At 29.8% G+C, this 19,583-nt stretch overlaps 2 protein-coding genes across 4 annotated transcripts; one reads left to right on the top strand and one right to left on the bottom strand.

Annotated features, from left to right (window-relative positions):
• Positions 1-4,364: 4,364 nt before the first annotated feature.
• LOC137807199 (UBP1-associated proteins 1C) lies at positions 4,365-7,994 on the top strand. The gene is made up of 6 exons (XM_068607695.1): positions 4,365-4,613; positions 4,712-4,786; positions 5,187-5,317; positions 6,694-7,171; positions 7,420-7,533; positions 7,621-7,994. The coding sequence occupies exons 1-6, from the start codon at positions 4,527-4,529 to the stop codon at positions 7,681-7,683; spliced, it is 948 nt and encodes a 315-aa protein (XP_068463796.1). The 5' UTR covers positions 4,365-4,526; the 3' UTR covers positions 7,684-7,994.
• A 1,244-nt stretch (positions 7,995-9,238) lies between these two features.
• On the bottom strand, positions 9,239-14,327 carry LOC137807200 (uncharacterized). Of its 3 annotated transcripts, none has more exons than XM_068607696.1 (6): positions 14,007-14,327; positions 13,237-13,306; positions 11,512-11,625; positions 10,415-10,541; positions 10,222-10,339; positions 9,239-9,626 (listed from the first exon to the last, which is right to left on the bottom strand). In XM_068607696.1, exons 2-6 carry the CDS (start codon positions 13,244-13,246, stop codon positions 9,549-9,551), a joined length of 447 nt encoding a protein of 148 aa, XP_068463797.1. In that variant the 5' UTR covers positions 13,247-13,306; positions 14,007-14,327; the 3' UTR covers positions 9,239-9,548. The 3 variants fall into 3 exon arrangements, with proteins under 3 accessions (XP_068463797.1, XP_068463799.1, XP_068463798.1); XM_068607698.1 differs by having other exon boundaries at positions 14,086-14,233; XM_068607697.1 differs by having other exon boundaries at positions 13,457-14,210.
• Between the last annotated feature and the right edge of the window lie 5,256 nt (positions 14,328-19,583).

The raw sequence follows: 19,583 nt of genomic DNA on the forward strand, positions 1-19,583 counted from the left end.
ACAATCAATTTTGTTTTTGGCAAAAAAAAATTAACCTTAATTGGTGATTATATGCATTTCTTAATTAAGGCTTCATTGTTTTCAACTATTATTATTAACAAAACGGTCTATTCAATCGGTATTTAATATCGAATAACTATTTATTGAGCAATGAATGACAATCATATGGTTAACCTAAAGGTAACCACCTAAGATATCATAAATATCTATTATTCAGAAACTATGATATATCTTATCTCATACTCTCAACTGCCTTATTGTTAAGAACTTATCATTTTTGTGCTCCTAGTGACTTAGCATCGGAGAGTATTTTTCAGGTGGATCTTCCCTCTTATCGGTGACCAACGGAAAGTTTGTTACTTGAGGAACACCCTGTCCTCGTTGAGTTACACTTCCCAAGTTCATTTTCGGTAGGAACAATCTAAATATATGTTATTTGTGGCTTGAAAGTATATCACTTTGGCAATTAGGTAAAAGTTAATTGCCTATGAAAGCTAATTGTTTAATATTCCACACTCTCTGCATGATGATAATACCATATGTTGGATCTTATTTATGAAAAAAACAAATTCTCCCCTTCTTACTATAACCTCTTTTTCATTTTGTTTTAACTCTTTTATAAAAAAAATTAATAATTTGTCTTAATAAAGTTTAGGCATCCCTAATTCAAATTAGAGTTAGTATTTCATTTGTGAATCAAATATGGATTATATAAAGTATGATACTAAGAAGGTTGTATAGACAATAATAATTTGAGTTTTTGAAAAAAAAGAAGATTATTTGATTTAACAAGGTTAAAGAAGGTTTTTATAGAAAAAGAAAATCTACTATATTGACTAAAGAAGAGAAAGAATAATGTTCTTCACAAAGCTTATGGTGCTTTGTTTTGGTCTCTTGGTAACAAGGTTTCGATGAAAGTCTAAAAGGGAGAAAATTGATGTTACTATTAGATTCAAATTAGACAGTTCCTATATATGATAAAATCATTGGTCAATTATATTTGAAAAAAAAATTGTGATTGTAAAAGATAATGAAAAGCATTAAAGTATAGTTAGATGATTTCAACAAAATTCATCAAAGAATATTGAATAAGGATGTTGGTGAAGGTCAAACATTATTGTTGATAAAGTCATTACCGAGTGAATTTGATAACTTTGGAGACACACTCATCTATTGCAAAGATTCATAGTCATTGGATGTGTTGGTTTTTTTTGGAAATTGAAGAAAAGGTTTGAGGAGATTAAACAAGTGACAGGCTGTACCATATATAAGAAAAGATAAAATTCAAGAACAACAAGAGATTGAGATCATAATTTAAGAAATACAAGAAAATAAGTGTTTTGTTTGTGGGAGTGAAGAACATTTCAAGAAATGAGGTTTTGAATACAAAAGAAAATAAATAATAAGAACAAGGGAATAAAAAAGGTGATGTAGGTTCAATTTCAAAAGGATACGAAAGTGTTGAAGTTGTGTGTGATAAGAAGAAAAGACCAATTTAAAATGAGTTTTTACTTTAAATGTTTATTCCAAGCGTGCCTTAATTAAAAATAGTTTATCTCTTACATTGAAAACCATGGAGGGCATATGCTATTAAGAGCTAACAAAACATGTAGAGTGATTGGAATAGGTGTCATGAAGTTAAAACTTGCACATGGAAGAAATTAAGACGTTGTAAGAAGTAAGACATACACTTGAAGTTAAGATAAATTCAATTTATCTTAGCATGTTTGATGCACAAGGCTATGAGTATATGACTAAAAGTGGAGTTTTAAATGTCAACAAGGGCTTAATAGTAATGATGAAGGAAAAAATGATATATAGTTTGTTTTTACTTCAAGGAATTACTCTATGTAAAAAATTGTAGTTTCTAAAGTGTTTGAATCTCAAAGTCTTTGTCATGAATTTCTTGTATCAATAAAAAGGAGTTTAAGACAATTGTGGAGTAGAAGTTGTTGGAAAAGAACAACATTATAATTTTATAATTTTATTATTTCTCACTACTCTTCATCATATAAAAAGTATTATTGATTACATTCAAATTATTTTATGAACCATAAAAGTTAATAAATTTTCAAAAAGTTGTGAGTTTACATTGTTAAGAATAACGACAAGTCATTCGAAAAGTTTAGATAATGAAAGACTTTAATTAAGATTCAAATGAGTAAAAAGATAAAAGACTCATACATGTGAATTACTCAAAGTTGAATAATTACCAATCATTGATCATATAATATTTGATTGAGAAGAAACGTGTGACAATATTTCAGTGTCGCAACAATTAAAAATGTATTTATCCATAGATTCGCAATTTAAATTAAAATGACTTAAGAAAAAATTAAAATGACTTAGGGAAAATATGTTGTCACTTGGTGACGAACTAGTGAAAGAATGATTACAAACCCATTGTGGGATGTACATCCCATATTTGATTAAAGGAGTATTGATGCTTGTAAAACAAACATAAAAATTTATCATGTGTACTTACCCATTTTGACTAACATCGCATAAGCATGCACTGCAACTGGAATTTTTTCTACTTGTTAACTACATTGTACAAGGAATTGTGAAGAAAAATAAATGTCAAAGCAAAAACAACAATGTGATTGTGCATCACTATTATAACTGTGGGCAGGTATCAAATGTCACACATGACACCTATTTCTATTCCCAATCCCAAATTTTCGTATCCCTAGTGTGTGAATGGAGTAACATAAAAGTTAAAGAATAGCTTTAATTTCTATTTTTTTAACTTACATATTAAGTTTTGTAACAAACATCAATTTATTGTAGGTTTTGTGGAATGAGTGATAATACTATACAATCATGCACCAAATTATAATTGGGAGGAGAAACAACTTCTTGTTAAAATGAAATGAAATAATTTTAAAATTGTATTCGTTATATCACCATTATAAACTAGTGTATTTCAATCGTCTCCATGTGAAATAACATACCCTCTCCAAAACTAACTTATTTATTGTCTATTTTGTTTACATACGATATTACAACATTACTTTAATTAATGCAATATATTCCAGTTACACAATCAACAATAAAGTCAACAATTCATTTACTTATAAATCCCTTCACTTCTTCAAAATTTTTGTTTTTCACTTATACTTTCAAATCACTTAACTGTCATATAAATCAACACGTATTTTTACATCATTGAATTAAGTTATACAAAAGTAATTAAAAATACGCACTTTCAATTAATAAAATATTTTTTTATTAATAATCATTACAAAAAATATTTCAACTTAATACTAATTATCACCATATCAATTTATTTTATACAAATTTTTATGTAAATAATTATTTAAATACTAGTTTGCATCATAACTATAATTTAAAATATGTTATATTAATTTATATGATATTTTATATTTTATTTTTAAACTTAATTTTAGTTGTTACTACTAATGTGCATAATGTTTAACTTTTTTTCCTAATCCCACACTTTCTTAAAATTTTATTAATTTAAACTGTTACTATATCATTTAAATATTTTATATAAAATTTATTAAAATTATTTTTGTTTTAATATTACTAAATTATTTCAATTCATATAAATCTATTAATTAAAATTTTATCGTTAAATAATTTAGTTAATAAATATTATTTTTAATTACTCTTCTAATATAATTTTTTATTCATTATATTTTTTTTTCTTATTCGAACTATTTTAAATATAATTCAATATTAAACAACCGAAAACAAAATATAAATATGAATTTTAATTTTAAGCTACTCTTTAATTTTGTAAGGTTTTTCTACTCTCTATTTCATTTAAAAATAAAATAAAAATATTAATTTTAAATTTACATGATAAATAATCATAAATATAATTTTTACATTTTTATTTGTTTTATTAAATTTTAATATCACTTATTTATAATAATATCTAAATTAAACAAAATCAATCAATATTTTTTTTATGGAATTGTTTTTATTTTACTATTTAAATTATTATTTTTATTTAATTCATTATTTAAAAGTCATAAAACTAAACATAAGCATAATTTTACTGTTAATTATTTTATTTTTATTAATAATTTTAAACTCTTATTTTTAATTTTTAGAAAAAAGATAATTACTAGGAATTTAGTTTTTGAAAAACTAAATTCGAATTGATCTTTCAACCCTGATAGTTGACACTAGACAAGTTTGGTAAATAAAGTTGGCTTTAATTTATTTTGACTTTTTTTTTAAAAGGGTTTAATTGAAAGAAAATCTTATAAATACGAGATAACCATGGTTAAGAAGCCTATAAAGAAAATCATGGTTAAGATTTTTTTTTTCGAAGTACACAATTTGTTTTTTCAATTTCTCATTTTGAAGGTGGTAAATAAAATAATAAACATAAACTATTTGGAAGTAGGGCACAGAAAAAGGGTACATTTATAATTGGAGCCACAGGGAGAACCCTAGCCTGTTCTTAAACCCCAGAAATTGCAGAACAGAACCAACATCCTCGCCTGTTCTTGGTACCAAAGCATCGCAACCCTTAAAGTTAAATCTCAGATATGGTTTGGTTTCAATGCGAAGATTGTGGAGACAACCTCAAAAAACCCAAGTTGTCGGGTCACTTTCGGACTTGCTCTGCTTACAAAGTTCTCATTCAATCCCACTTTTCATGAATTTCCCTTCACAATGTGTTGCGATTTGTAATGCTCATTCTTTTTCTGTTGAATTTTTGTGTGTTATGCAGTTGTCGTGCATTGACTGTGGGGAAATATTTGGGCGTGACACCGTTCAGGATCACACACAGTGCATTACAGAAGCTGTGAGTCTCTCATTTGTTTTCACTTTCTTCTTAATGGATCGTCCCCCTGTCTCGTTTTTGTTCAATATGATTTGTGAACATGATGCATGAGTCACGTGCGTACTTTTTTTTTTTTTTTTTCAATCAGTAAATGGATTTTTGTTGTTGTTTAATCTGGCTAGAGAAGCTTCTTGAAAGTTTCCTCTCACTGATGATTTTCAAACATTTCTATCATTGTTGTGATGGTCTTGGAATCAGAATTTTAATCTAAAGGGAGGGGGGGCTTTTATGCACTTTCCTTCAGAGGAGTCAAATTTGTATTCATGTTGTTTAGATATTTTGGTAGCATATGGATTTTCATTTGTCTTGAAAATATATATCTTATTTTCTATACACCTTCTACTTTTACTTTGATTTCCAGGAAAAGTATGGTCCAAAAGGCCAAGGAAAAACTTTGAGTGCTGCAACTGCCACGCCTAACAAGGATAACAAACAAAGGCCTGAAGTTGATATTAATGTGGGGTTATCTGAGCGGCCTCCTTGGTTTTGTAGGTATGTAATCTAATGGGTTCCTAGTACCATGGTAGTAGTCTGTGTGTTTACATTACAGAGTCAGTGTCAATCAAGATTCTGCTTACACATTTTATAAAGTTATGAGATTCAGACTTCTATGTTCTTACTCCTTGCCGTCTAGTTTCTGTATCATGTCTTACGGGTTTCCTAGATCATAAAGGTTGTGGTTTATCTTTTTGTAGTGTAAATAATGTCTGTAAAATGGCACTGAGTTCAATGTGCATGATATGCCTTTTATTACTGAAGTATACAAGGGTAAGAATGACAATGAGTAGGGTACTACAATACCCAAGTCCCTACTTGTGCAGGTAGCAACTTCAATAACGTACCATTTTCTATTGGGGTTTTATATACCGTTCCAATCCAAATTCCAATACATATATTTGGTTAACTCGAATCCTTTAATGTTTTTATTTTGACAAACTAATCAAACATATCTATCATAGTACTAACATTAATGATGAGAAGTCAATATGAAAGAGTATTAACCAAGAGTTAAGTACACGGATCAACTCAAAGATGATCTAACTCTTAATAATAAAACATTTAAAATGAAGTTATTTGTTAAAAAGTGTAATACCTTCATATCCTACTTACAAGATATTGCATTGCAGATATATTATGTTGGTTTGGGCAGGATTGAATTTTAAAATACATGCAGACAGTTTTATGGGTTTATCCATAACATATATATTGTGGGTAATGCTTGTGGATACCTATTGAGTCTGAATTTGTCATCCTTATGCAAGAGGGAGAGTTCAGTGTATAAGTTTAACGTAGGATTATAATCCTATCTATTAAGATATCTTCAGGAATACTGATGTTAGTGTTGATTGACTTTTAGCCTGCAAGGCAAGTCTGTGTTGATATAAATCTTGTGAAAATGTATGCTAGTAAAGTTCAGAACATCTTTGTTCTTTTGGTTGGTGTTGTCTACTTGATGTGAATATGCTGCACTGCCTGTACATTGTTCACTCCCCCTTCCCTTCTTTTAAACGTATATGTTAGAATCTGGTACATATGATAGAATCGTATTGATATAGTAATTGCTGATATTAGGATCAATTATATTGATTCTATATTTTATGTTATCAGCTTAAAATAGGGTAACTGAATATTTTGTAACCATGTTAGCTTGGCTGTGGTCTAAGTAAACCTGAAGTTCTTCATATGCTTTCTCGGTTTCTCCATTCTCAATAGTGTAGATTGTGAACATAAAAAAATAGTCAACTGCCAAAAATGGCTTATTATCTGAGAGTCTGAGACATTCTTTATAAAACTATATTATAGTAATGAGTTGTGCCTGGCTGTTGTATCGAGAATCTTCAAGAATTTTTTTTTCTTATACTCTGCAGTCTTTGCAATACAAAAGCTACAAGTAAGCAAGCACTTCTTCTCCATGCTGATGGAAAGAAGCACAGGGCAAAGGCGAGAGCATTCCATGCTTCAAAGCAGCAACCAATCCAGGAAGATAAATATGCCACTGATGATGCTAAGGCTGTTGTGGAGACTGGTCCTAATGATGAGGCGAGAGATGACAAAAATGTCGAGCTGCCAAAATTGCAGAAGTCTTCTACAGAAAATGATTCAAGACCAGGGAATGAAATTTCTTCAGCAAAGAAAAAGAGGAAACTTGAAGCATTGGAGGATGACCTTGTTAAAAAAAGCAAAAATAACACTTTAGTTGATATGGGAAATGGAGAAGTAATTCAGGGTGAAAAAGCAACAGGAGAGAGCAATTTGAAGAAAGAAGGGATGTTAAAACCTCACTGTACAAGTGCTGTCAAGAATAAAATAAAGTGGAAGAAATTTATTAAATCAGCCTTGAAATCTGTACGTATTTTGAATTTCAGAATGGCATCCTTTCTTGTATTGTGCTTTGATTTATGTGAGGTTATATTTTTGTACACTGTGAGCATAAGATGGATAAAATAGATGAGAGTTTTAGACGGATTTAATTAGAGCTGCTATGGCATTGCCATCTATAATGATTTTACTCAAAATTTGTATTTTTGAATATTGGTCTATACGTCTAATTTCCTTAGTGTACTTAAATGTGCTTATTTTTATGTTTGTGGCAGCATCCTGATGGAATTTTGAAGATGAAGAAACTTAGAAAAGTTGTCCTCAAAGCACTCCAGGAATCTGGCATTGCAGTGGATGAAACTGAATTGAGTGAGGAGCTTGAGAAGAAGGTAAGCCGATAAAATGGTTATGTTTTGGTTAACTAATCCTTTAAAAATAATAAATATTGGTTTTCTCATGAAAAAAATTGTGGACAGATCAATTCCAGCTCCAGATTTGCGGTCGAGAACAAGTATGTGCGATTGATGGCCAAAGATTGACCACTCTAGTTAGGGTTCTTCTTATGACTAGGAGTCCTGCAATTTTTCGTAATTCTCTTGCTGCTTGGTAGACATTCATTCATGAAGATCTCCATATAGAAAAATTTTGTGAACAAGTACATTGTTGTTGCTTTATGCAAATATTCAATTATTAGCTTGTAGAAAATCCAAAGAAAATATCAAGGCTGAGATTTTTTTTGGTTTGTTGAATTACAAGCAATTAGTTGTAGAATCTGGAAAACGTAATTATATATTATCCTATAAGAATTCTTTTCAAGACGAGTTTAATAATCAAGTTTTACTTTTCAATATGTACTCTTTAATTGAAGGAAGCAAGTTTCATTTAGATTAAGTGTGTTTATACTTGTAGACTGCGAATATTCAGTACCTAGATCTTCCTTGGTTTGAGAATTTTATTTACACTCTATCTTATATATTGTTACGATTGAACATACTTTATTTTTGAATTTTTAGAATTTGTACGTGTTTTTTCTTATGTTTAAGAACAAATTCCCATAACATTCTTGTAAATAAGGTAGCAAGAGTTGTCGTAAGAGGTTGTCTTATATTTAAAGGCTTCTTCTTCCTGCACCCCCACGTTTTTCTTCCTGCACCCCCACAATTTTGTAAATCCCAAAACTGACCTTCACCTTGTTTCGAAAGCAACTTATTGATTTTCGGATTGCTGAATCTGGAAGTCTAATTTTTGTTACGGATTGATGGATCCGGAAGATTACCGGATTCATCAATCCAAAATATTTATGGATTTTCCAATCTGGAATGCAAAAAAATAAATGCGGATTTCTCATTCTGTAAAATTACCGAATTGCATTGTCCGGAAGAAGAAAGAGCAGTGTGGATTTTATGTGTATTTTGGGGTTTTTAAAAAATAGAAGGGATATTATTGTCTTTGCATTACATTGTGGGGGTGCAGGAAGAAAAATGTAGGGGTGCAGGAAGAAACTGCCATATTTAAAATAAGTAGAATCTAAATGTAGTAGAATAATTATATTTAGTACTGCTCTTTTGCCAGCATCTATTAAGATCTTGTTTGATGTACAAATAATTCGTAATTAGTTTTTAAGAGTGGCAACTTCTCCACCTTCCCACTGAATGAAATGGTATGCTGATTTCTTGCTAGTGGTTTTGAAGCTAGCTACCACTCTTTATTGTCAAAATTGCACTTGATCTTGTTAACTGGAGATTCTTCTTTTATTTTCCTAACAAACAGTCACTAATTTTAACCTATTTAATATCTATAAAAAATGAATACAATTTTTTTACATGAAAAGATATGTTTAATTTTTAAACGGGAGGATGTATTTCCATGTTTATTTTTGCTTAATTTAAAAGAAATATATATTTTTAATTCTTTTGAGATGCTGAGCAAAGAAAATATATATTTCGTTAACAGAAGTTATAGACCCAAAAGTTTCCATGTTTTACTGTTCAACATGACAGTAAAGCCTAAAAATGTATCAGCGATCTTGAGTTAGTTTTCTACCTGTGGCAGCCTTGCACTTTTCTTATCTAGAACATATACAACACTTCTGCATCCCAAAGGTTAAAAAATAAATTAAAATTAATAAGGATTTTGGAATATTCATAAACACTCGTCAAAATATTTCTTTTGAAGTATAAATCAATTCGAAAAATAATGAAATAAGGGATGACACATCCTCTTTTCTCAACTTATGGTATAACTGACAGATTTGTTGCTGTGAATTACTTCACAAACAACAAGCAGGCTTTTTTGCATCTTTTGAAGTTCTTATATATACATCATATGTCCAATTGTTTCTAATATCACGCCAGAATTGCTTCCAAATGCTTTTGCTTCTCTATTTCTCACCTTCGCATGTGAATTATAAATACAGGAACCGTAATTTAAACACAAGAATTACTCCAAAAATTATCAGCAACAGTACAGAGCACACCAATGCCTGCAAGTTGATCACCACGCCAATTAGACAACAATCAAGCATAGTAAAAGCAATAATACATAATATCTGCAATGCAGAAAACGAACTTACATGGCAAAAGAACAACTACAATCATATTGAAGAGCAATCCTCAATTTTATAACTGGTACAGCTCATTATGCACGATCAAGTTATAGTTTGATTGGTTTACATTTCCATTACGATGGCATATATCACAAGTTACAATTATTGGTTGTGGCACGTATTGAAAAAACATTCAATGAAATGAAATATTTTGAGCTGTTACTAGATGCCGGTAGCATTGAAAGATATCTTCAAACGATTGAATGAACTTAATCCATGTTACTCGGTTTGTTTACTTCTATAATTCAATTTCAAGAAAAGTGTTTTATCCAAGTAAACTGGAGTTTCTAGAGGTTTCTTTTATTTCAGCTTGATCCAAGTTGAGTCAGGTATGTAACTACCATTCCCAAACCAATCCTTTATGACAGAGTGACTTTATTCCAGTGCACAACATTGTGATTAACATAAGCAACTTTATGCATGAACAAGAGACAAATATACACCAATAGTAGAGAGGAAGGGAGAATATTACAGCAATTGCGGAGGCTCCCAGCCCTGCTCGTTCCCTGGGATCCTTTCTGTAGTGATTTCCAAAATAGAGAATTGTAGCGTAGAACCACATAGGAGGGCATAGAAACCCAAAAAGAAATCTGCCATTTTTTAACAAGCAAAGCCATGAGACAAGCCAAGGAAATTGGGAAAGAAAGTTGATTAAAATTACTTACGAGAACCATCCGATTCCACATCCATAAAATGGAAGGGGCTTATCATAAATTCCAGTTTGAAAGTCCTCTGGGTCTCTAATTAAGGCATACTTTCCCTTTCCATGGCCACCTGCATCAGTTGCTTGTCCTGCCATGCCCATAAAATTTGTTAATATTTCAGGAGAAGAAAATTGCGTATGAGATCAAGAGACAACTATGAAAAAGAAACTTCGATTTGTGCAGTTGTCTTTATTTAGCTAATACAGAACATTATCACTGAACTTGTCATCCCTGAACCGGTTTGATATGATTCATGTGGAGGAGACCCAAGAAGGCACAGATTCAATCCATGAAGAAGATGAACAGTACCATAGCAAACAAGGTCATGAGAAGCCCAATTGGATGGAAGATTATGTTATTAATGAGGATAAGCGTAAGGATAAAATGGGCTTTTTCTTCTTTCTATTAGGCTTCTCATAACCTTGTTTGTTATGGTACTGTTCATCTTCTTCATGGATTGAATCCGTGCCTCCTTGGGTCTCTTCCACATGAATCATATCACTGTTATTGACCTTCTTTCTTAAAGAAGATTAGATGCTTGGCCAAAATTTATACATAGTTCTCTAAACTCTAGTAAAGGGTAAGGTTCAGAAGGAAATTATAATAATTCTATATAGATCTAATAGAAATAAAAATCAAAAGTCACTGGAAACAGAATGCAGAAAAAACGGACAGTTTCATTCATCAATTATGTAAAGAGGAGCTGATATGTAACTGTTGCAAGGGAAAAGGGAAAAGGGAAAAGGGAAAAGACAAACAATTTATTTTTCCCAAATTGGTTACATTTAGAACAATAGATGTGCTAGAGTAAGATATGTTATTCAGCAACATATATCCCTAGCCGTATCCCATCCCAATTAAAAAATAAATGGAAAATTATAGAAGGCATTGGTGCCATCATCATATACTAATCCATGTGTTCTAGCAGATCCTATTTGATAATTAGTTTTTATAAAATAAAATTATGAAAAATAAAATTATAATAGAAAAATTGGAAACAAGTAGAAGAATTATATGTTTTTTGCCTTCCAATATATAGACATGATTAATAATTTTACCTCTTGAATAGTTCCGAGCAGATGGCCTTAAAAGATCATGGTGCTTATTATCAGAGACTGATCTCACTAACTCCACATTGGTTCGCAAATCAACAGTCTCTTCCGCCCTAGCATCTGCAACAACAACAAAAATCTCGTTTCATGGCAAGCAAGTGCATTGACTCTTCCTGAGTTTCAAATTACCCTATTTACATCATAAATGCAGTTATATTCTACAAACATATTAACATGCAAAGTGGAGGTAGCAAAGTTTGTTCCTATGGAAAACCATGCTTTCCTTGATAATTTGATTTAGGTTTAAACGAGATTTTGAACCCTATAGTTTTCATTCATTTAGCTCTTAGTCCTTGTATATAATTGACTAGGCTGTATGGTTAGGGGTTATGAATCAACTTGCTATATAAAGCAAGGTTGATTCCTCTGTTTGGGTAGAACAGAACATATACTTTTTAACATTCTTGTATTCCTCTCTTAATCTCAATCTTGCTGAAGTCCTACTGTTCAGGCTTCCTTTTTTTGTATCTTCGTGCTATGTGCCTATATTTCTTCTTTCGCCATTGTTTCATCACGGTAGAAGCTCAGTTTCATGTTAGACGAACCATAGTTGTCGCTCGTGCTAGACGATTCATGGTAAACGCTCCATCATAGGCAATCATTCACGCTAGACAATCGGTCTGGTGTTAGATGATATTTCTTGCAGTACAAGATCGCTGGCATTGCATCAGACGATCTTGATAACGTTCTATAAGCATTACCATAACAATATATTCTTTATGGGGATATTGTCTTTATATTCAACCACAAAGGTTTTGGTACCTTAGAGGCCGGTACCATAATTAGGGTTTTAAATAGCGCTATAGCAGTATGAAGTCCTTTCACAGGGTTGTTGTAGCAGAACAGTTTAGTGCAGCAAATGTGAAATTTATAGATGTAATAATAATGATGAAGACTTGGATTAGAAGATGATTATTGTTAATTCCTATCTAAGAAACTAGTATTTTTCCATTTTGTTGGTATTTACTTGTATTAATACATAACTAAAGGGTCTAAAATCCAAATGAGTTTAAAATATAGGAACCAAGATGTTAATTGCAATAACTAAAAACCCAAATAAGTGAACTCATAGGAGCTAGAACCTAAAAGGAAGACTGTTATGAATGAAACCCAAACGAATGAAAACTGAGTGACTACGATCTACCTTAAAAACCTATGTTGGTGCATGATGACAGAATGCATGTTGCCTTTCCATGAAAATTATTAGATGGAAATTCATTCTCACAATCTGGCCATAAGAAACAAAATATATAATGAAACTCTTCCATGCTTTTGGTAGTTTTTTCATAGCTAGATGTCAAACATAATGATAATGTAATTCTAACTCTGACATTTAGAATCCAAAAACCTAATAGTTCAATTATCAAAACAATGATAAACTATGTGGCGAGGCCGTAAATCAAGCTGAGCAGATATTAAAAATTGTAATCCTGCCATTCACACCGGAGCTAACACAAGTATTGTTCAGTAAAAGTTGTTTGCACAAGTTCTCGTGGCAATGTATGTATGTGATAACAAGGATCAGTGTGTATGTCAGAATAGACAAGTCAAGGTAAGATGTACTGCTTGGGCATATTGAAAGGAAGAGATAAATAATTCACTTTAAAACATTTTCAATTCTACTTATACCATTGATGTTAGTTGGTTGATAACGGCAAAAACATTAGGTACCTTTATCCATCGGTTGTGGAGATAATTTGCACTCTCAGGCCTCCAGAAATTCAGATAACACTCAAAATCCCTGTTCGGTAAAATGTAGCATGTTAGATAAAAAGAAGTGAGTTGTGAAACCAGCATGTTTTCACTAAAAAAAAAGTAAATCTTTCACAATAAGAGCATATTGGTTTGACAACTTTGAAGCTCAGGAAGTCTTCAGAATATTTCAACAAACCTGCCACTCACAAATCAGAATAGGGAAGCGAGGTCTCCCATATTCTGAGAAATATCTGATGTTTTTCACAAAATCCATACATAATCTTCAGCTTTTTTTCCAGTAATTCGGAGAAACTGGGAAATTATACTTATGTCACGAAAACAACCTTTGTTCTTGGTTCCGAGTAGAACCATGTATGAGACCTAAGCAATATTCGAATCAACAAAACTGTTCGTCTAAAACCACAAACTTCTTAATTAAAAAACAATACACCGCAATTGAAATCCACCGCAATTCAGAGTTGCAGCTTGCATAACATAAAATATTGAATTTTTAATTCATACAAGAAACACATGTAAAGAACATGCCAACAAAGATAATGGGCAGCGACCAAAAGAAAGGAAAATCCCTGAATCTACCAAACCATCGAGAAAGAATAAAATTGGATCAAGGACAAAAACCCAAAAAAAAAAAAACTTTTTTTCTGCATCAGAGGGAAAACTGGAACACCCTTTAAAAAATGAAAGAGAGAATTAAAGAAAAAGGAGAAAATTAAAGTGATACTGGCCTTTGAAGAGAGGCAAGGAATGGTAGTGGTGAGAAGGAAGAAAGGAACAGAAAATAATTAAGAAAGAGAGTGTGCTTGCATTTGACAGGTGTTGAACAAGAAAAGTTGCTGCTGCTTCTTTCCTAATTCATGCCTTCTTGGCTCAACACCTTCCTTCCACATTCAACCATTCAAAGCTTAATAAGATTGACTATGCTGCGTACTAGTGTTTCTATGGCCTTCAACTTAATATGAATAAAACCACAATAAATTTTATAGATGGAAAGAGAGAGAAAGATGTCTTTATAATCATCCTACATCGACTTCTTTATTCATAAAACTATTGTTGTAGTATAAATTTAATAAACATAAATTCTTCAAATTTAAAGAAAGTGATTTATATAATTTTTTTTATCTTTAAAAAACCTATATTTATATGAACAACAACAAACTTTTTACATAAAATAATTGAACTTATTTTAACAAAAAAAAATTATCAGAAAAGAAAGATTTAAACATATTTATAATTAAAAATTACAAGAAAATGACGAGGTTTCAGTTATTTTTCCAGATTCCTTGGCGGCTTTCGCGTGTTTTACTCTTGCCCCTACACTGTCTTGTTTTTATAGTATTTAATAATGCTTTTATTTTTAAATGAACTTAAACTATATTGTAACTGAGGTTAGGAGAAGTTTCATTAAAGATAATTCAGATTGTTTTAAAAAAATATTAAGATAACTGATTTGTATTAATAATATGGTATAAAATGTTTATTTGTTTTGTCTTATATATTAATATTTATATTAAAAAATGTTTAAAAAATAAAGTTTAACTTTTATTATTATTTTTTTATATAAAACAATTGAACAGATAAGATTGACCAATAAGGCATTGACTTAAGTCGGTTTTTGTGTATAATGAATACTGTCTTTTTATTTTTGTTGTTTTGGTATATTTTAGTGGTTGTGACATCATAAATGTGGACTTACGTCTCATACTTTTCTACAGATTTAAATTTATAAATAAAATATATTCTTTGGAGGAAAAAATAATATAAATGGTCCATTACAATTACTGCATTTGGACAAAATGGCCGAAATAAATAAGAGAATTTCAAAATGAAAAAGTTTGTTTTCGAAAATAAACTGCGAAGTCAGCATTATTTAATCTAATATTTTTCTTAATCTTATATTTAATTGATGTTTAATTATTATGGAGAGGTCTCGATCCTAGATATAATAATGCTATAGTATTTGATATGATACCTACTTATTTGATATTGTTATCTTGTTTATTTTTTTTATTAAAAGAAGTGTAAAAAAACAAAGTAATTAATACATTTTAATTATATCAGTTACTATTAATCAGTACAGAAGGTCCAAAATAACTAATTTAAAAAATTCATTTTCTATTAGTGACCACTTAGCATTATTCATTGTAATTAAAAAAATTGATATACTAACTCTTATAATAAACAATGAATGTATCTTCTATAATTACTATAAAAAGAAAATCTATCAGATTAGATGGTTATACATGAAAGACAACAATAATTTGTTATTAACAATTTGTTATCTTTGTTTAGGGTTTAGGGTTTGTTATTTTTTTTTCTATTTCTATTTTTGTCCGTATCACTTATGTTATGTTTAAATTGAGGAGAGAGATTATGTGAAGGAATGAAGTGAAGAGAGAAGAATGTGTGAGGTTGTTTAGATTTACGAATGATGGAGTGAATTTGTGAGGATGATTTATTGAAATTTGGGAGTGATATGATAGCTGGGAGAAAATTTAAAAATTATTTTAAAGGTGTAAAAGAAGTTTATAATTTTACCTTTGTTATTAAAAATATTTAAATAATGAATTATGATTTTTTTTAAGATTTGAGTTAATTAAATTTTTTTAATATATAGTATCCATAATTACTTATATTTTTAATAAAAAATAAATTTGTGTTAAATTAAAATAAATACATTAAATATATTAAAATTTATGAAAATAATATTTATTATTATATACATTTATTATTTTATATAACTATATATATTTTTGTTGATATTATATTTTTATTTTATTATTTTTATTTTTTGTAATTATATGTTATTATTAATAGTATAATTAAATATTTTTGAAATTGTTAAATAAATTTATCTAATATTTAATTGTGTATATTGTATATATATAATTATATTAATAATTATAACAGTAATAAAATAATTAATATTATTAATAGTTGAATAATTTATATATTTTAAAAATAATGTATGTAAGGATTGAGAAAAATAACTTTAGAGTAGAAGTTGTATAGTTAAATTTAAAAGAGCATATAAATAGAAATTCAGTTATTCCGGTTTCATTTTGAAAAAACCATCATCTCTCTACAAACTCCATTTTATTTTCCTACGTCTTCTCTCTAAGATTCTGACCTCCCCGCTCATTAGTTTAATAGAGTACACCATTAAACACTTGGTAGTGAAGACTACAAGACTGTCCCGATCAGAATATCTGACAGAGTAAGTTCATTTTTGTTCTTTTTTCCTTTCCTCTCCCTTCCCTCTAAGATTTTAGTTTCATGATCAGAATCTACCATTGGACTCTTGGCAGTGAACTCTACAAGATTGCCTGATCAAAATCTCAGATAAAGTAAGTTCATTCTTGGCTCCTTTTTCTTTGAGTTAGTTTTGATCTGGTTAGGTTTGTCTTTAGTGTAAGCTTGCATTTGATGCTTTTATCTTTAGAAGTAGTCTCTGTTAGCTCAGGGTCCTAGTGGTATAGTTAGATTTTTTTATCAAGACTTTGTGGTGCAGCTTAGGCTACCCTTGAACTTTTGGTAGTTTGAAGCTCTTAGGGAGCATTTACTCAAGTTCATGTAAAGGAAGTTAGTTTAAATTGCCAATAGAACCCTAGACTAGAAGATATGGATGTGGGGCTGACGTGGTCACCAATCTCAAATTTTCTTGCAGGATTTCTTGTTTATGGGTAGATTGAGATTTGTTTGAGATTGAAATGTGAAAGTGGATATAATAGATGTCGTAGAGTATATATGAGTTTTGGAATTGAATGCACTATTGAATGTATTTGAATAGTTTGTTGAATTAATTTAAATGAAATGTTTGATGAGAATTGGTTGTTTGATTTTAAATGATTTTGGTTTAGAAATCATATATATGTATAGATTAACATAATAGCTAATTGACTCAATGAAAGTGCTTGTATAATGCTGAACAGGAACTGTCAATGTAATGTGTAGTTTTATAAAATTATGAGCTAAATGAAATTCTAAGTTTTGGTATGATTTAATTGTGTGATTTTGGATATTGTGAGATGTGGAATATGAATTTTAATCAAGACATAGTATTTTCAGGAAAGAAAATATTATGTTAAGATTGTTTAGGATGTGCATTGACTACGAATTCGTCTAGAAGGAGATATCACGACTCTTCTAAGATAATGAAATCATATAGATGAAGTTATTCAGGTGGTGAGAGTCGAAGGAGGTTCATATTAATGAGTAAGTTGTTTGAAAGATAACTAATTTGACCTGTTATATGAGTTAACCCTGTCATACTAAGAGAGATGATATTGAGATTATTTATGTGCATAACTGTGTGAATTTCACAGTGAGATAGTATGACAGGTGCAGATTTTTGAGTCTAAGTCAACACACGAGTCTTCCGGAAGTAGAGTCAAGTGTTTATGTGTTGTGAGTCAGTAGAAATCTGACATTTGAAAGATGAATTTATGAATTTTAATAGACACTTGATGGTTTGAGAAATTATATGAGACTTGATGAATTGTGTTTATTAATTTGAAATTGAAATTATATAGAAATATTTATATAGCTAGCTTACCCTGTTCTTTGTTTGTGTTTGTTTCTTTATCTGTGATGATCCTATTTTACACGGGAGCAGATGAGGTTGCGGGTAATAGAGTTCCTTAGTGAACAACTGGAGGATGAGATAACCTTCATTTGAATGTTTTGTTTTGTTTTGAAAACTTTTGGTGTATATATTAAAATCCCTATGAAAAGGGATATCTTTTTGAGATAGTTGTACATATTCATATGTTAATTACATACTGTTTGTTTTACTTTTATTTTATTATATATGGGTAAAAATTAGGGATGTTACAATGTACAATTTAAATACAGTGATACGATAAAATTTGTATTTTAACTAACAACACGAAAAATTTGTATTTTATTTTATTTTAGATATATTATTTTTATTTCAATTTGTATCCAATAAAACAAATAAAATAAAATAACAACATTCACTTATCATTAATAAACATCGGATGAATATGGAGTAGTTTGTGACTACAATACACAATAGATGAAGTCATTACGTTAGAATCCCAAATGGCGTTAAAATACAATCAACGTTCTTCATTACCTTAAAGCTGATCAAGTTTATCTTCGATTCGGTCAAAATGTGTGTTGATAGTGCTGATATCCAACCTCATGCTTGACATACTTTCCTATATATTTTGAATTCCTCCCAATTTTGTGTTAACATCGTCGAATCATGAAGGATTTCGGGTTGAAGATGATTGCCTGCAACATGTTTTTGTGGTAATGGCATGTCTTTGTATTGTTGTTCATGTTCGTGGTCAGGCCTTCCAAATTATCACACACCATTGACCTTAAAGATATTCATTTTCTTTATGTTTTTTTTTTCCAAGAAGTTATTTCACCCTAATGTGATTGATGACTCTTCCATTAAGTTCATGTCATACAACAACATAAGGTGTGTGATTAAACAGTCATACAAAAGAGGCTTATCATTGTCACGACATTTTATCATGTGTTGCATGGTATAATGAGGTCAATTAATCATTTCATTACTTTTAAGGCATCATAATATGAAAACATCTTCATGAACCAGCTGCAAGAAGTTGCTCCCCGAGGACCTACACATGATTAATAGGGTCTATTAACGATCAAAATGTATGTCCTCAGTGATGGTACCAGGAGTTAATAGCATACCATCATGAAAAATCAAAATATAAATATAAAATTAAAAACAGTAAACACATAAAAAAAGTGTAAATACATTTTTAAAAATTAAAAACACAATAAGCACAATAGTAAACACATAAAAATAAACAAAACAATAAACACCTAAAAACATGTAAATAGAATTATTAAAATTATAAACATTAATCACATAAAAAAAATAATAAACACACAATATTAAAAAAATGTAAAAACAGTAAACACATAAAATATAAAAAAAAATAAACAATAACACATAATAATAAAAGATGTAAAAACAATAAACACATAATAATAAAAAAATGTAAATACATTTATAAAAATTAAAAACACTAAACACATAAAAAAAACTAAACAGGAAACACATAAAAAAATGAAAATACATTTATTAAAAATAAAAAAGTAAACATATAAAAAAAATTGTAAATACATTTTTATAAATAAAAAAGAGTGAACTTACTTGAAGAGCACTGAAAAAGAAAAAGAAAAAGAAGAAGATCACAGTATGATCAACACAACCACAAAATCACAGTTGAATACGACAAAAGATTATCCAACCACCGGAACACCTAAGATCCAATATGAAAAAAAAAACACAACAAAAA

This window comes from Phaseolus vulgaris, chromosome 3 (assembly GCF_000499845.2).
Source record: "Phaseolus vulgaris cultivar G19833 chromosome 3, P. vulgaris v2.0, whole genome shotgun sequence".
NCBI classification, from domain to species: domain Eukaryota; kingdom Viridiplantae; phylum Streptophyta; class Magnoliopsida; order Fabales; family Fabaceae; genus Phaseolus; species Phaseolus vulgaris.